At 35.9% G+C, this 16,012-nt stretch overlaps 1 protein-coding gene across 1 annotated transcript in view; it reads right to left on the bottom strand.

The window, feature by feature from the left end:
* Positions 1-1,048: 1,048 nt before the first annotated feature.
* Positions 1,049-16,012, bottom strand: part of SNTG1 (syntrophin, gamma 1) — a 166,635-nt gene continuing 151,671 nt past the window's right edge. Inside the window, exons 16-17 of the mRNA XM_010574391.1 lie at positions 9,835-9,945; positions 1,049-1,302 (exon numbers count right to left, since the gene is read on the bottom strand). Of these exons, the coding sequence (XP_010572693.1) occupies positions 1,144-1,302; positions 9,835-9,945 (270 nt within the window). The 3' untranslated portion in view covers positions 1,049-1,143. The remainder of the gene's footprint in view (positions 1,303-9,834; positions 9,946-16,012) is intronic.

The following is a 16,012-nucleotide window of genomic DNA, read 5'->3' as shown; positions in this document are numbered from 1 at the left end:
GTAATATTCTTAACATACAAAGACATTATGCATTCTGTCATTTATTCTTTACAGGTTATTTAATTTATTCCTGCCTTTTACTAACAATATATTAAAAAAAGAAATTATTAAGAATTCAAAGGGTAGACTCATTTTTCAAGCATAATGTAGAATGTCTATTTTGCTGAGAGCCTGAGTGGAACAGAGGTTCTACTTATGAAGTGAAATCAAGGTTATACAAGGAAACAATGTATTAGGCAGATTGTCTCCGAAACAAATTCAACAGCTAAGTCTTGTGAACAAAGACTATTAGATTTACAGAATTTAATTCTTGCCAAAAAAAAGGAAGTAAATAGCAGATATGACATTTTACACACTTGCACTTAATTTGTAATAAAATTCATTTCATATCACATTATTTTTACTTGAAGAAGAGGGACTTCCTCATGGAAAGGTGTTTTGCTTTTTGTGGCTTTGTTTGTTGGGGGTTTTTTTTTTTTTATAATGTATCAGTCTAATATGGCTATATCTCTGTTGTTGCTATTGTTAGACTAAAAGAACAAAATAGAAGAGGCAGCATGACTCCCTGTATGGACACATGTATGGATCCTACAACAATGCTTAAAGTGCTTCCTTATTTGAGGAGATACTTACACAAATGCCATTTCATGCTTATCTCCTTGTCACCATGTACTTACCATATGCTTGTTGCTTGCTCTTATGTCATTTATAACATAATGATAGGGTACTAAGTTCATACTCAGATTTTAGTATATGTCATAAAAAACATCTGAAAACAGGAAAATGACAATTCTATTTGTGTATTATTACAGCAATTTGAAAATTTTATTAAATACTGAAGTGCTTCATTTCATCATTTATTCCTTTGCTTCCAGTGTTGCTTAAAGCACTATTTAAGTACAAATAGATCATACTAAAAGCATATCCATCCTATTCTGGGGTTTCAACTAGGATTATTTACTGATGTCTTGCAGAACAGAGATGAATTTATGATCCCACGTGACCATTTATCTGCTGATGCTGCAAGATGTCTTGCCTCCAGGATTGGTTTCCACGTACGTGGTTCACCAAAGGTCTACATCTTATGAATATTTATACATTGTTACGTCTTGTTGTTAAGTGGCAGTGCTGTAATGTGAGATGTCAAGTGGTATACTTTAATTTGCCAGTACCAGAAGTTGTGGGAGCAGCAGAAGCTGTGGCTTGACTGCCTACATACAAAGGGTCCAAACAAGCCACTTTGGCTGCAAAGAATGAGTGGATACAGTGAAGGACTGCAAACAGGTTGGAAAACTCCAGCTCCTGGAAGTGAAAACAAAAAGATTAAACATGAAACAAAAGAACACCTAACAAACATATACCCAGGAATGAAACGCTATTCAAATAGCAATAATTTTAATAGTTTGATGTAATTCTGCTAATGTGCCTGACAATTCTCCGTTATAGGGACTTAGACATTGAGCTATCCCCATTCAGTAAATAATTGTTTAGAGGCTAAGACAGACAAATTTCTTAGTTAAGTGCCTCCATAGAAATATGAGATCCTACCAGCTAAAGTGGAAGGAAAGTGACACTATATGATTTATTTTTTCCCTCAGGTTAATACAAATCTGGCACTTTTGCAGGTTAATTTAGATAGAAATTGAATGACTGGACTGTAACAGTCTACACATCTCTGGACTACTACTGTATATGCAATGTACCCACAAAGATCAATAATGCTGAGTTCCACATATGTTACATTTGTTCATCACATCACCTCACACTGGTAGCTATTATCTTACCTATGCTGATTTTAACAGAAAATAAAAAAAAAGGCATTTTCAAAAAGTGCTATTATCACACAGTGATATTCTGGATCTGTTTTCATTGAGAGGGTTACTGTTATTGGACCAAAAAAAGAAGGAACAGACTCCATGTTTTAAACTTATTAGCAACCTTGGGAGAAGGGCAATTTTATCACTATGCCAAAAGTATTTTTCCTTCCTCAAATTTCAAAATAAGAAAATTTATCACAGATAGGAAAACAATGGAAATTCAAAGATGAGGAAACAAGGAATTATGGAAGCTATTTCAGAATAAGAACTATCAGTCATTCAAATTAAGTTACTTTTCAGTGAACTCCTTTTTATTAATATAACATTATTTATCCTTCTGGTACTACAAAAATAAACCTAAAACTTAAGATGAGAGAATAAATATTTAGTGGAACAGTGCAATAATTATAATTTCAATTCTGTGTGTTATCTGCAGAAAGACTCCATTTCCCCTTATGTCTCAACAGGATAAGCCTATTAAAACAAATGTTACAGTTTGAGAACTGTTCGAGTCAATTAGGTAACCCTACTAGCTGCAAGTTCTTACTACCATAATTACAGCTGCTGGACAGTGAATTTTCACAGTGCATTAGTACAATTATTACCAACAGTTATCACAGGTATTTCTGCAACAGTAACACATTGGGAAGATCCATTGCTCAATGGACCTTCAAGGATAATGGTGAAGCAACAGAACAGCCTCTGAAGGTCCCACTGGATTACTATTATTGGTAGTAATGACTCAACGCGAAAATTACTCCACTGCAAAGATGAGCACTAAGAAGTTAGCAAATGCTAGATTATTATTTGCCATGAAACATTATTCCTATTTCAATGTAGACATGCATATTTAACTGGAAATTAAAGCAGTGTGAAGCACAGTAGGCTGACTGGTATGTGGTGAGTACATACAGGCCTGATTAATGGCTGCAGCTCAGTTCACAGCAGCCTGACTGATGGGTATGGGATCGATCAAGAACAACACTTTTCTGGCAGATTAGCCTAATCACAAGAAAGCTTAATGAACAGGTAAGACTTCATGTAGAGCTGCCGACAGACAAAACATTTCCTCACTTCTGCTGAGAACTTGCACTTTTAGCTGCCCATGGGTTTGCACTACTGCCAGCAGATGGAGGGGAATCCACAAGCTTTTGTGCACCCCTGGCCACCCTGGCTGTTTTTGTATGTACCTTGTCATCAGTCATCCTCTTGTCTGAATACACTTTCATCTAGGCAGGGTATTGTGTATTGCACACCCAGCTTCGGATTAAGTTTCAAATAAACAAACAGACAAACCCTAAGAACCCTGAAGTATTCAGTGAAGCCATTAAAGTTGCTGGCAGTAGGGAAAAGCAAATGCTCTGAATCCCCCAAAAGCGAAGAAATCCCAACTTAAGCCACATCTACTTGTCCATGAACAAGTACACGATCTACTATTATTCCAATTTCCAGACTGTTGTCTGTACACCTCACCTAAGACCCTACTCTCCTAGGAATATCAGTGTACCTTCTGGTCTTCAAATTGTCTTTCTAAGGTCTCTCTTGATCAAACTACTCTCACCCTACATTGCTGTCATTATACCAGACATTCCCAGATTTTTAATCTGAACATTCACAGTTTCTGCTGAGGACAATGTAAGTGGGCAGAAAGGTATATGAGAAAGATGCATTCATTGAGCACGGCCAGAAGTGTATGGGAATTCTAGTAACCTTTCACAAAGAAAGTCTGGATTGAAAGGACAGAGCTGGAAAGAGAAAACAGAAAGAGAGTGCCCCCAGATGAAAAAAAACCCACAAGTCTTACTGCATTATATTAAAGATACAACTACACAAACAATACATCTACAAAATCAAGCAATGATAAGTTTGTAGGTATTCATGATATGGTTAGGAAAAAATCCTTTCTTTCATCCAAATATAAAGTGCTGATATGAGAAGAGATTTATTCTTTCATCAAATGTGGTGTTACATGGTATCTCTATATTAGCATAGAATCTGATCTAAAATAGATATTAAACAGATAATCCATGTTCAAGACATGGGGAAACTAAAAATTGAATCACACAAACCTACACAGGTCAGAAATCTGAACTCAGAATGCAGTGACTGCAAATGAGCAATCACTCTGTAAAAATCCTAAGGACGTATATTAAAAACCCATTTAAAGATGATATTCAAAATTTGAAGAGTGCTGTAATGCTCACAGAAAAATCCTCAAGGCTAAGAACAAGGATTAATTTAAAATTATATTTTGGAGAATATACTTCAAATGAGCAGAAATGTCAGTCTGGAAAATGGTGCAGGCATCCATCAAGACACCTTGCAACACTTTGAAAGTGAGCATTTTGTTCACATTACAATAGCAGTAACTCAGGCTATTCGTCTTACTTTAGATTAGATTTCTATACAAGATAATTTCAAGTACAAATTAATTGGCATTAATTACTATTAAAGTAGTATTAATTAATAATTATTCATGCTAAATCCTTGAAGTTACACTTCTTCCTTTGCTGAGACCATATTTCCGCCCTCTTCTGTTCACCATATTCAAATAGGCAAAGACAATTGACTCGATCTTCATACTGATGTGCTGATTTTTGTATTCACTTCCATTTTGTAACACTCAGCTTAGGGATTCAGCTAGTCTGTGAACAAAAGCTCACATGATGCAGCACAACTGTGTGACCTCACCTGAGTTTTTCTGACGAAACTGTTGAGCTGTGAAAAAGCCCTGCAAATTCAGAAAGGTGAAGGCACAGACCAAAGGGTAGCTTTTGACTTATATTTATGTTTTACAAGGCACAGAAACTCTCAGTTCTCAGAAATTACTGATTGGTGCTTTCACTTACAAAATTCAAATGGAAATACAGCATTGATGCTGATTTTTATATCCATTACATACTTCTATGTTTGGGAGCATATATATACATAGTGAAACAGGATCTCTCATAGATTTAAGATACTCTTCATTTTTCTCAGAAAAATATAAAGCAGTTTCTATTTTGATGGCCCAATACTTAGCCAGGTACAACTGAAGAGCACAGCACTCTGTGTTTATCACAGTCCTGAGACTGTTAGCCACTGGAAGGTGCTGTGATACTGAAGAGACACTAATGGGTCATTAAATTATAGCTAAACAAATAGGTAACTAGATAGGAAAGTGCCTAAGTGAATCCCTTTGTGTGTTACAGATAAGGAGAAAGCTTTGCCCTTTGCTTGTTTTTTTCAACCCAACCCCAACAGCTCAGGAAGAACAAAGGAAAGGGACACATAGGCTCCATGTTCTGCCAAGCTGACGGCTCTATTTTCTAGCCCTCCGTCAGAAAAATTCTGTCTGACTGTGCAAACTTGTGCAATATCTCCTGCTGAGTGACAGCTGGGAAATAACCTACAGATTGGAATGTCTAAGGGGTATCAGTGATTAATGTTGCCCCTAAGTGGTTTTCTTCTGAGAAACCGCTTAGACCTTGCCTTAGAAACCTTCAGAGTTAGGTGTTTGCATCCAGGCACCCTGCCATGGACCCACTGGTGTGACCTATGGTAATTACTGTTCAGATTTTTCAGACTGGAATTGCTTAAACCTATAAGGAAACACTTCTTTTATACTACATTATCTATCTTTATAGTAACATGATATTACTTACAAAGGAGTCAAAAAAAAGCATCACTACAAAGTCTGTACAGAAAAAAGAGAGAATATCTGTGAGAATAATGCAAGTGTTTAAATATCTTAAATTATTTTCAAGCTGAAAAGAACTATACCTGGTTAAACTGTAACTAAATCCATAGCACATGTTCTGTGTCTTAAAGCTTGCCATTTTGAATTTTAAGTCAGGCATGAAGCACACTGTAAAAAGTTTTGACATCATTATAAAAATATTAGTTATTCAGTGTCAGTGAAGGACTTTCTATCACTTAGGAATATAACTCTGGTGACAAGTGAGTTTCTCAAAAAAAAAAAAAGCTGACTGATGAATGGATGTGGTTCTGCATTTTTTCTCAAAAAGTATTTTTCCTAGATTCTTCTAACATTAACAGTGATATCTCTGTATATTCCACCAGAATACAGAGGGGATGCTGGACGATTATGAAGACAGTATGGCTAAAATTTAAAATGCTGCTGCATAATTTTTTTTTTTCCAAGCAATGTCCATCTACAAGTCTGAATGTGTTTCTAGAATAATAACAAATTTATTTAAACTTTGGATCAAAATTCAACAGCTAAGCACTCTGACAGTCTTAATTCTCTAGGTAATGAATAAGTGTTCTAAAGCAAAAGAATATTATCGCACAGATACAACATGCCATACTCACACACGTGTGATAGCATGAGATACACAAAATTTGCAGCATTGTAAACGAAGGAAGGCAGGAAGCATTTGGATTTTGATAACTCATTTTTACAGGAAGGAATTATATAGAATCATAGAATTATTTGGGCTGGAAAAGATCTTTAAGATCATCCCGTCCAAGTGTTAACCTAACACTGCCACGTCCACCACTAAACCATGTCCCTAAGCACCACGTCTATACGGCTTCTAAATACCTCCAGGGATGGTGACTTAACCACTTCCCTGGGCAGCATGTTCCAATGCTTGACAACCATTTGGTGAAGAAATTTTTCCTAACATCTGATCTAAGCCTCCCCTGGCACAACTTGAGGCCATTTCCTCTCATCCTACCACTAGTTATTTGGGAGAAGAGACCGACACCCACCTCGCTCCAACCTCCTCTCAGGTAGTTGTAGAGAGCTATAACGTCTCCCCTCAGCCTCCTTTTCTCCAGGTCAAACAGCCCCAGTTCCTTCAGCTGCTCCTCATAAGACTTGTGCTCTAGACCCTTCACCAACTTGGTTGCCCTTCTCTGGACACGCTCCAGCACCTCAATGTCTTTCCTGTAGTGAGGGGCCCAAAACTGAACACAGGACTCGAGGTGCGGCCTCACCAGTGCCAAGTACAGGGGGACAACCACTTCCCAAGTCCTGCTGGCCACGCTGTTTCTGATACAGGCCAGGATACCGTTGGCCTTCTTGGCCACCTGGGCACACTGCCAGCTCATATTCAGCTGGCTGTAGACCATGATGAAAGCAATATTATTTAAAAAAAAAAAATCAACAACAACAAAAAAACCCCTATGGCCAGACCACCTCACATTTGCAGGGAGTAACTGAATTATAATGCATTAAATACGTTAACACATTCTGTCAGTGCTGCAGCTGAAACTTAGAGATGGAGGAAAACAGACGTTAGAGGCAAGAAAAGCAGGAGTCTCAGATCAGGTATGCATACGCCACAGCAGGTTCTGCATAGAGTGTGTTAGTGTATGTGATGGAGGGGAAAAAGCACTCTTAGTTCTAGTGACTGTCTTAAGCTGTATCAAAGTTACCTGCCATGTCCTGCTTCCACATTACTGCTTGAGAATGCAGAAGTGAAGAGCCCTAACATGTCAGGGCAATGGGTTTGTCAGATTTTTGGGGTTGTTCTCAGCTGTGAGCTCTCATTTCACTATATTCTGATTATTCCCTGTGTAATATAACTGACAAAAAATTATCTTTACGTAAAGAAAATGTTACACTGTATTTCCCCTTACAACAGTGGGTGTCCAGGCCATCTGAAGCACAGAGCTGCATGTAACAAGTGATGATAGCTGTGGCCATGAATATTCATCACAACCTTTAACAGATGTTTTACAAAATTCCCATCATCTGATTCCAAATGAAGCCTGCATACAGTATGCATGAAACCTGGCATTACAAGCATTTCTGAAAATCTGATTAACATTTCCTAATTACTCAAGAGTTCCCCAAATGGCTATACCTCTAACTCTGTAATGTTAGTAAAGTCCAAAAAATAGAACCTAGATTATTCTACCTCTTCTCACACTGAATAGTGGTTTAAATCCATAAAAGGCTTAAAGGATACGGAAGGGACCTATCCATAGAATTTTAAACTAACCAAAGTTGAAAAAATATGACCCAAGAATCTTCACATTCATTTTATAGCCACATTTATCTATGTTTCTTAAACTAAACAACGTACTTCATATGTAAACAAATTGGAATGGATAGAAGTGCTCACTATAAATGCCGTCACACCTTCCAAAGACAATATAATCTGACATTTTTTGATCATGATATAATTGGTATGCTTTGATCACCAAGGAAATTAATTAAAAATAACAGATTTTTATTTCCAGATTGATCGATGTGAAAATTTTTATTTATAATAAAGAGAAGAAACCAGGGAACATGGCAGCATATTTATAAGTATGCTAGCAACTTTGTATAATATTCTGCCTTCATAAGATAGAAGGTAGAATTTCTACATTGATAAAAGGTAGAAAGATGAAATTTCCTAGAAATAAAGCTTTATTCAGTTTGAGTGGGAATAACAGTAGGTATGATAAAAACACCTATTAGGATATCTCTAAGGCTTATAAAGTGATTTGCATGACAGATTTAATTTAAAACATGAAAACATTTTGATGAAAACTATTTTTCTTCTTCAAAATCTGTATTTCATACTTTGTTTTTATTTTTTAAATTTAATTTAATATTTAAAATTTATTATATTTTTACTAAAAAAAAAAGAAACACTGTCCCATTCTTGGATTCCCATGAAATTTCTTTAGTCCTAAAATCATGTGTTAATATAACAGCAATAGCAGTCAGACGTTAGAAAAATAATGACGAGTTTCATCCTTCAGGTGTCCTTAGGAGCATGATAAAAGTTTCCAATTACTTGCTTAAGAGAGAATCATCCTCACAACATTAGGTTGTTAAGTTATGACTTCTTATTAGAGATGAATAGAAATTCTGTACTATTAAAACAATTTCTAAAGGAAATTGGAAGTAAGAAAATATTTATCTTCGAGATGTAGCAGAACATGAAGGTATTGAAAGCCACGGTGCACCACATTTCATTACTGTTGATGTAATGGGAGCTTTTACATACCTTTATTGTATTGAGTACAGCATTCAAAATCAAGTAAATAGCTGTTAGGTAGAAAATAATTAATACCAAACATAAAGTGACATGCAGGAAGGAAAACCAGCTGCTTAATGTAGCTATTTGCATTTAAACTCACAACTGCCCCCAAGACAATGCCTTTTTTCTTTACATACTTTATTATGCTGTGCATATTTAGCCCTTTTAGGCAACAATTTATTTAACCGCTTCCTTTTTGCTTATGGAACTATATTGTTATCACATTCATTCAGCAGTTTTCTCTGGGACACAGGAAAAATGGTATAGCAAATGCTTCAAAAGCAAGGCTTAAAGATCGCCAAGAAAGTAGTCTTTAGGTTTACACAAAAATTGGGATTCTAGTCAAAAAGACCTTTGATTCAGACTCTAAGGCAGTTCCAGTTATCAAAGATCCTGGGAGATCACTTCTCCTCACACACACTGGGACAGTAAATGCTCTATTCTCAGAAGACATAAATCAAACTAAGCATAAATCTCTCAGGGTTACTGTTTTCATAAATTAACTCTTGAAACAAAAGAACAACTGAAAATACAACTTTTCTGATTGTGAATTAGACTCAGACACAAAGCTTCAGTTTTGTAAGGGAATATGTGTTTAATCCACACTTTTTTGCTCTGGAAATAAAACCAGATTTTTAGACCTTTGCTGTGTTTTGTCCCTGGGTTGACTTAAGGTTATATTTTGCACCATTTCTTCATGATACAAGTATAGGGTGAAAAACAGGGCCTTCAAAATATCAGCCAACAGGACAGTTGGCAAATGTGCCTAAAACCAGATTTAGCGAGTCCTGCTTTTTATTATTTTTTAATGTAATTACACCTTTCAAAAGACTTCAAACTTGCAAAAATCCAAGCAATTGATTCAGTTTTCTTTTCTTGGAAATTCTTTGGTTTTCTTTGCATTCTTTGACTTTGTGCATTAATCTAATATTCCTAAGTAATTTAGTTTAATTTATTCCTCCATTTCCTTAGCTGCTTTGATAACTGGCTTTAATGTACATTGCCATTATAAAACAATGCATTGTTTTTACCTTTGCTTCAATTTGTTTAGTATCTTGGTTTTGGAACAAAAATTTGATTTTGCTCTTCCCATCATCTGAAGAACCTTTGAGCTGGGAAAACTTGTACCTCCAAAGTATGGCCTAGATGAAAAAAAAAGAAACATTAAAAAACCATACACAAGCAAGTCAGTGTAGTTATCATTGAAAATTGTATTAGAAATAGCTGATCTCCTTCCAAGGGAATTTTTAACCCCTCTATGGTACATAATTAAATCAATTTAGTGTTATGTGGTCTGATGTCCCTTTGATCATATGGATGTAATATATTTTGGGAGTGTCTGATTCTGATCAGTCAGACTACATTTGTGAAATTCACTCTGAAATTCCTTTATCTATATTTAATCCTGATTAAACAAAAAAAAGAGAGGGTTAGTAAATTCATTGTCATGCCAAAACCCAAAGGTTTTTTCCACTGGTAATCTGTGGATTCCCTACTCCATCTGAAGTGACAACCTGTCATAGAAGTCCTCTCTTTTTACTTCCACATTAAAAAAATCCAGTTGTATTAACATAAAGGGCATATCGAATTAAAAACAAATATCTATTTCTAAACGATAAAATAACAGAAGGAAACCCTATAATGATAACTTAAGTTTACTCATGAGAGCTTTAATCAGGAATTTGAGCAGATCATTAATTCTAAGCATATCAGTGGCCTTTCAAGTACTTATATTATGAATGCCATTGTGTCTTGTTGAAAAAAAGACAGATTGCTCTACAGAATAATCATGCCATTAATAAAATTTACAGCTGGCTAGAAAAACTGTTTGGTTTGGTTTTTTTTTTTAATGTCTAATGTGAATTTATGTAAAAAACCCCCATACATTTCAAACGACTTTGCCTAAAAGTGGAAAAGACATATTTTTTATTGTCTTTTTGGCCTCATTTAAAGATACCCCACACACACACACTCCAGATATTTTGAAGCACTAACTAACATCTTTTTGTTGTGATTTCAGTAGTATTTCACATAATTATAAGGTCATCCTCACTCACATTGTGCTGTTATTTTGAGGAGACGTTAATGTCACATGCATTGGACAACACAGAAACTTAAGGCAAGAAGCGCTGTTCCATTTTCTTTTGTCTAAGGGTTTGTAAATGACTTCTCAGTGGCGTAGCATGACACTTCCACCTGTGCCCTTTGTCTGTATCTACTTGAAATTAAACAGAATATGAGGGAGGTCAAATTTTTAACTGTTCTAAATCTATGCAGGTCCATTTGCTTCAGGATGTGTTGATCCCTTTATGTTAATGACTGGCAAAAATCTCTAACCTGCACCAAGTTAAATAAAGTTAGCTGTGTTTGTCATAGTAACTTGTAGAGGAAAAAAAACCTGAAGGACAGTAACTTAACTGTGCACAGTACACAAAGCAAGTGCCAGAATTATTTTCCCCCAAATTCTCTCTCTCTATTTGTCCCCTCCAGATAAAAAAACCCTAATCTTAGTGCCACTTTCATTCTCTGTGTGTATGTGACAGGTGAGCTCCCACCTACCATAAACAGAGTTAAGGACATTCTGCTTCAGATAAACTAGAGGAATTTGGCAATTTATGTGAAATTATATCATATTTGTTTCAAATGCTGTCATCCTGAGCCCACCAATCTGTGCTACATAAAATAGAATAGTTTCCCTCATCTCTAAGTGTGTGCAATTCCTTTCACCTTGCTTGATCAATGATGTTTACTTATGTCCTGTAGAGAGTCAGTTAAAAACCAAACCAAAACAACCCAGTATACCATTCTGGTGGCCATACTTTCTACCTACATTGTAAATGCCTTTTTTTCACAGACCTATGTAACTCATCAGATCTTGTCAGAAGATCAAGACCATTGCCTTTCTGCAGGAACAGCCAATCTATTTAAGCATGTCATTTCCTAGATGAGAAATGTAAAGGACATTGATAGTCTCTTTATCTCAGGAGAACAACAATCAAAGAAATAAGCTATCATCTTTTTCTTCTCTGATGATGTATGGGGAGGCCAGGAGAGAGATGCAGTAGTGACAAGGACCCTTAGATGGGCAGGCAAAATCCCAGGGTACCTGGCCTCATTCCCGATCAGATTAAGTTTGGCTGAAGACGAAGGATGTACAGAACTACAGTACTTCAGCATTTCCCATGCAGTTTTGTCACTTACTTCATTCCCACTCAGAGGAAAGAGAATGACAGTCTCACCAAACCACAGGCATGATTCAAGAACACACTTCAGTTTATATATAACATTGGGTTTGGAAACCCCTGCTTAGCAATGGCTCTTACTCAAGTACATTGCAAAATCAGGTCTACAGCATGGAGGGGAAGAAATCCTTCCTGAGACTAATTCCAAGAAGACTGCATTTCTTCCATCAGGATATCAAAACAGGTTCCTAGAACTGATGGTTCAACAGCATACTTCACAAAGACTATTAAACACTCTTTGTCTAGAGTGTAATGAATAAAAATGCCATTCACAATGCATGAAGTGATTCCCAAATGAAAGAACCATCTGTTTCTTTAGAGTGATCTTCAACAAATGGCACACATTTTTTCCCAAAGATGTCCACATGAAGGAGGGTTCTTTTTGCAAAAATAAGTGTGGGGAAATATTGTGAGTTTTAAGTTATTAAGTCAGGAATACAAAGTATTTCAAACATTCAAGCTAGTCATCCTGATTACATCTTTTGTTCTAGAGAATTTCTGAGTAACAGTTCCTTCATCTTGGTTTGAACTTGTTTTGAATACTGGTTCACTCTGATACACTCTGGATGTGTCTACACCTGAGTATACCACACTACATTAGAGGTGTAACAACTAGCTTTAGATGTTGGAATTCTAGACAGCTAAAATCGGATGAATTATTTAAGCACATACCCACTAAGACCCATTTAATTCCTTTTCTCCTACCAAAGAAGCTGAAGGGCTGCCCTGTGTAGCCAGAACTGCACATTTTGCATGTGTAGCAGATATACAAGATGATGCAGAATGCTGTGACCAGCAGTCAGATCACTCTCTTAAAATACAGCATCTTTGGGATCCCTGGGTTACCTCCTCTTGTGGTTTCATATGTTCTGGGTGGGTTTTGTTTTTTTGGTTTTTTTTCATTTTTGTTACTGCAAAATGCATAAGCAGTGAACAGGGGCCAGACCTATCCTTTTCCAGTGACTACCTCATAGTGCCAAAATAGAAAGGAGAAGCAAGACCTGTTCACCTAAGCACCCAGTTTCATAGAGATGTGTAGCTACAGCAGTGACATAAAAACATGAGAGAGAGAGTTTCACATGTTGTTATCTTTCATGTTCATATGGGCTGACTTCAGTGTCACACTGCTTGTGGTGGTGACTGTTCTGAATTCTAATTTTAATGGCTAATTCTCCTGTGTTAGGAATAGGTACCCTTGGGGATACCGATCTATACCACTGTCAAAGCCAAGTGAATTATTTTTTCATGTTTTTGAACATTCCTCAGAACCATCTGTTGGATGCTTGCTTCAGACAGTTAACATAATTTTGTACAAATATATATATATTTATGTAAAACATGCTGGCTTTTTCACAAATTGCCAAAAAACTAAACATGTGTCATATGAATTATTCCTAAATCAGTTTTTATGAATTATAAAATATAAGCAGAAGCACTTACTGGTTTGAAGGTGCAGTGTTACTAAGCTCAACGCTGTACAATACATTCTGATAGGGCTTCTTTTAGTTAATAAAAGCATCCTGTTCTCTTCAAGTGCTTTCCTTGTATAATCCTCAATAACTGTGCGTAACCTGCATTACTGAGAATATTTTGCAGGACTATATATAGCATATTTAGGAAGCAGTAAATTTTCATTTACCCTAAAATAGATTTGACAGGTAGACCAGGCTGCAATTCCTTTTAAAGCACAAATTGCAACTAAATTAAAAAAGATTCTTTGGTAGATGCTGGCATCAGCTACTTGTGAGGACCCTGAGACACTTCTCAAGTTGAGGCACACATCTTATCATGCCTTGATGGAAGACCAAGATGAGAACTCAGTATGCATTGTTTATTGCCTTTAAAAGGGAACTCTCAATCCATGAGAAGAGACAGAACTTGTGAATAACAGCAAGCAGTCCAATTTAGAAACTGGGGACGAAGGTAATAGCACATACTGAAAATATCACCAACTTCACAATTTGAATGCATCCAGTGTGGTCATGAAAAATCCGACATAGTTAATCTATGTTTTGAGAAATGCACTGTAAGAAGACAATCTCATTGAACAAATACTGTATGTATCATGCATAACATTGAAAACAACCAATAAGATATAAATCCTTTTCCCAATTATTATCCGTAGATTGCTTAGGCTGCTTTTTACATTTTATACCATTTAATAAAATTAACTTCAAAGAATACTAGAATGCAATGCAAACAAATAAACAGTGCAGACAAGCTGACAAATTAGATTTAAGACTTCTCTTGAGATGTTATTAAATTATTGTAATAAGAAATCATCAAAAAGTGAAATCCTGTCTTCACTGAAATTAATAGGATTTTTTTTTCCTTTGACATATCTGGGACCAAGATTCTCCACCAATACTTTTTAATGAGAAATACTTTATTTATAAGTAATCATCTAGGACTCATTTGTTCGAGTCTTTGTAACCAAATTATTGCCTATTATCTTCTGCTAGTGTTATTTTGCCATAATTACCCAAGGATGCTCTCTGCCTGCATATTTTTATTTAATAAATGGGACATAAATGCAGTACATAAATGGCACCTGGAATAAAAGCTACTGACTTCAGTACCTGTAATACTTAGCTGATGCTCCCCAAAGTCACACAAATGAAGAAAATCATATTGCTTCTATTCTTAGCACTAGTGCTAAATCTAGAACACATATTCAGCAAGGGATCTTAGAAAATATTTTCACAATCATATCAGATGTCATTTTGCTACTCATTCCCATCATTTCAGAATCCTGGACTAAACTACATACAATTTTGATGAGATGTCATAAAAAAAAATCACTTTCTATGTACATAATAGTATCAGAAAAGTGGGAATGCATCATAATTAGTTTAGGGTATGATCGGGAGTGTTGGTTAGGGGTTTTTGTTTGTTTTGGGTCAAGGAGCTTGATTTACCATAAACAGAGACTGGATTACCAAACAAAGATAGAATAAATAGGTGTCTCTATATTTTTACTTACCATACTCTAAGGAATATGCACAGAAATATGAATGTCTGACTAGTCCATAACTCTGTGATAGCTATATGATTTAGCAAGGACATACAGGGCATTTTGCATTGGCACTAGGAAAGAAAAGCTGTATTTTGCCAACATGAGAGTCTCCAACCAGAACAGAATTAATCTGTGTCCTATGGCTTTAGTGATGAACAACCTTCAATTTATTATTAAACAGTCTTGCTTCTTCTATATTGGATTATGGACTGTGGACCAATTCTGTTCTTGCAAAAAGACCATTTACACTTAACGAACTTGTGAAATGGTGTTTGCACCATATACTGCAACGGCATCACTTCACCTGCCAGTGCACATCACCGAATACAGGTTTTCTCTATACTTTCCATTGACATGAATCATATAGATTTTATTATGTAATAGCAAAAGAATTTTGGCCTTCAGTAGGATGCTTGGAAAAAACCTGAAAGAGTTTATCATTGTTTTATAATGATTAGACAGCTACATCTCAGATCACCTGTAAATGGTGGAGTAAATAAAGAAAGCATCTTTATAAAGGAAAGGATGTCAGAGGTCACTTTTCAAATATTAGTTTCAGCAAATCCCTTGTTGTCTTTTCCATCACATCTTCAGAAAGCTGTAGCTGTACTTTTCCAACACTGCCTCTGTTTTTCTTGACACTCTGATTAAATCTTTCTTCTGTTTATCTTTGTAAGACAATTTTTTATAATATATATTACAGAATTATGCTAAATTTCAGTGGACACCTTTCAAGCTAATGTTGTTTGTCATCTGACTAAAATAAGTAATACTCCTACAAGTCAAACTAAATCAAGAGAAGATGCCTTGTAGGTCCTTATTTTCAAGAATAAAAGTAATTGGGTCTTCAGGCACCTGGGATACACATTAATTTGGCTGTTTGTCTCATACCTAATTGAGAAAGATTGCATTCTTGCAAAGTGACACTTTGTCCATACTGATAGCAGCAGT

This window comes from Haliaeetus leucocephalus, unplaced genomic scaffold (genome assembly GCF_000737465.1).
Source record: "Haliaeetus leucocephalus isolate CR32 unplaced genomic scaffold, Haliaeetus_leucocephalus-4.0 Scaffold428, whole genome shotgun sequence".
Taxonomy (NCBI): domain Eukaryota; kingdom Metazoa; phylum Chordata; class Aves; order Accipitriformes; family Accipitridae; genus Haliaeetus; species Haliaeetus leucocephalus.
Note: the sequence above shows the minus strand (reverse complement) of the source record. Positions and strands in the feature narration are given on the sequence as shown.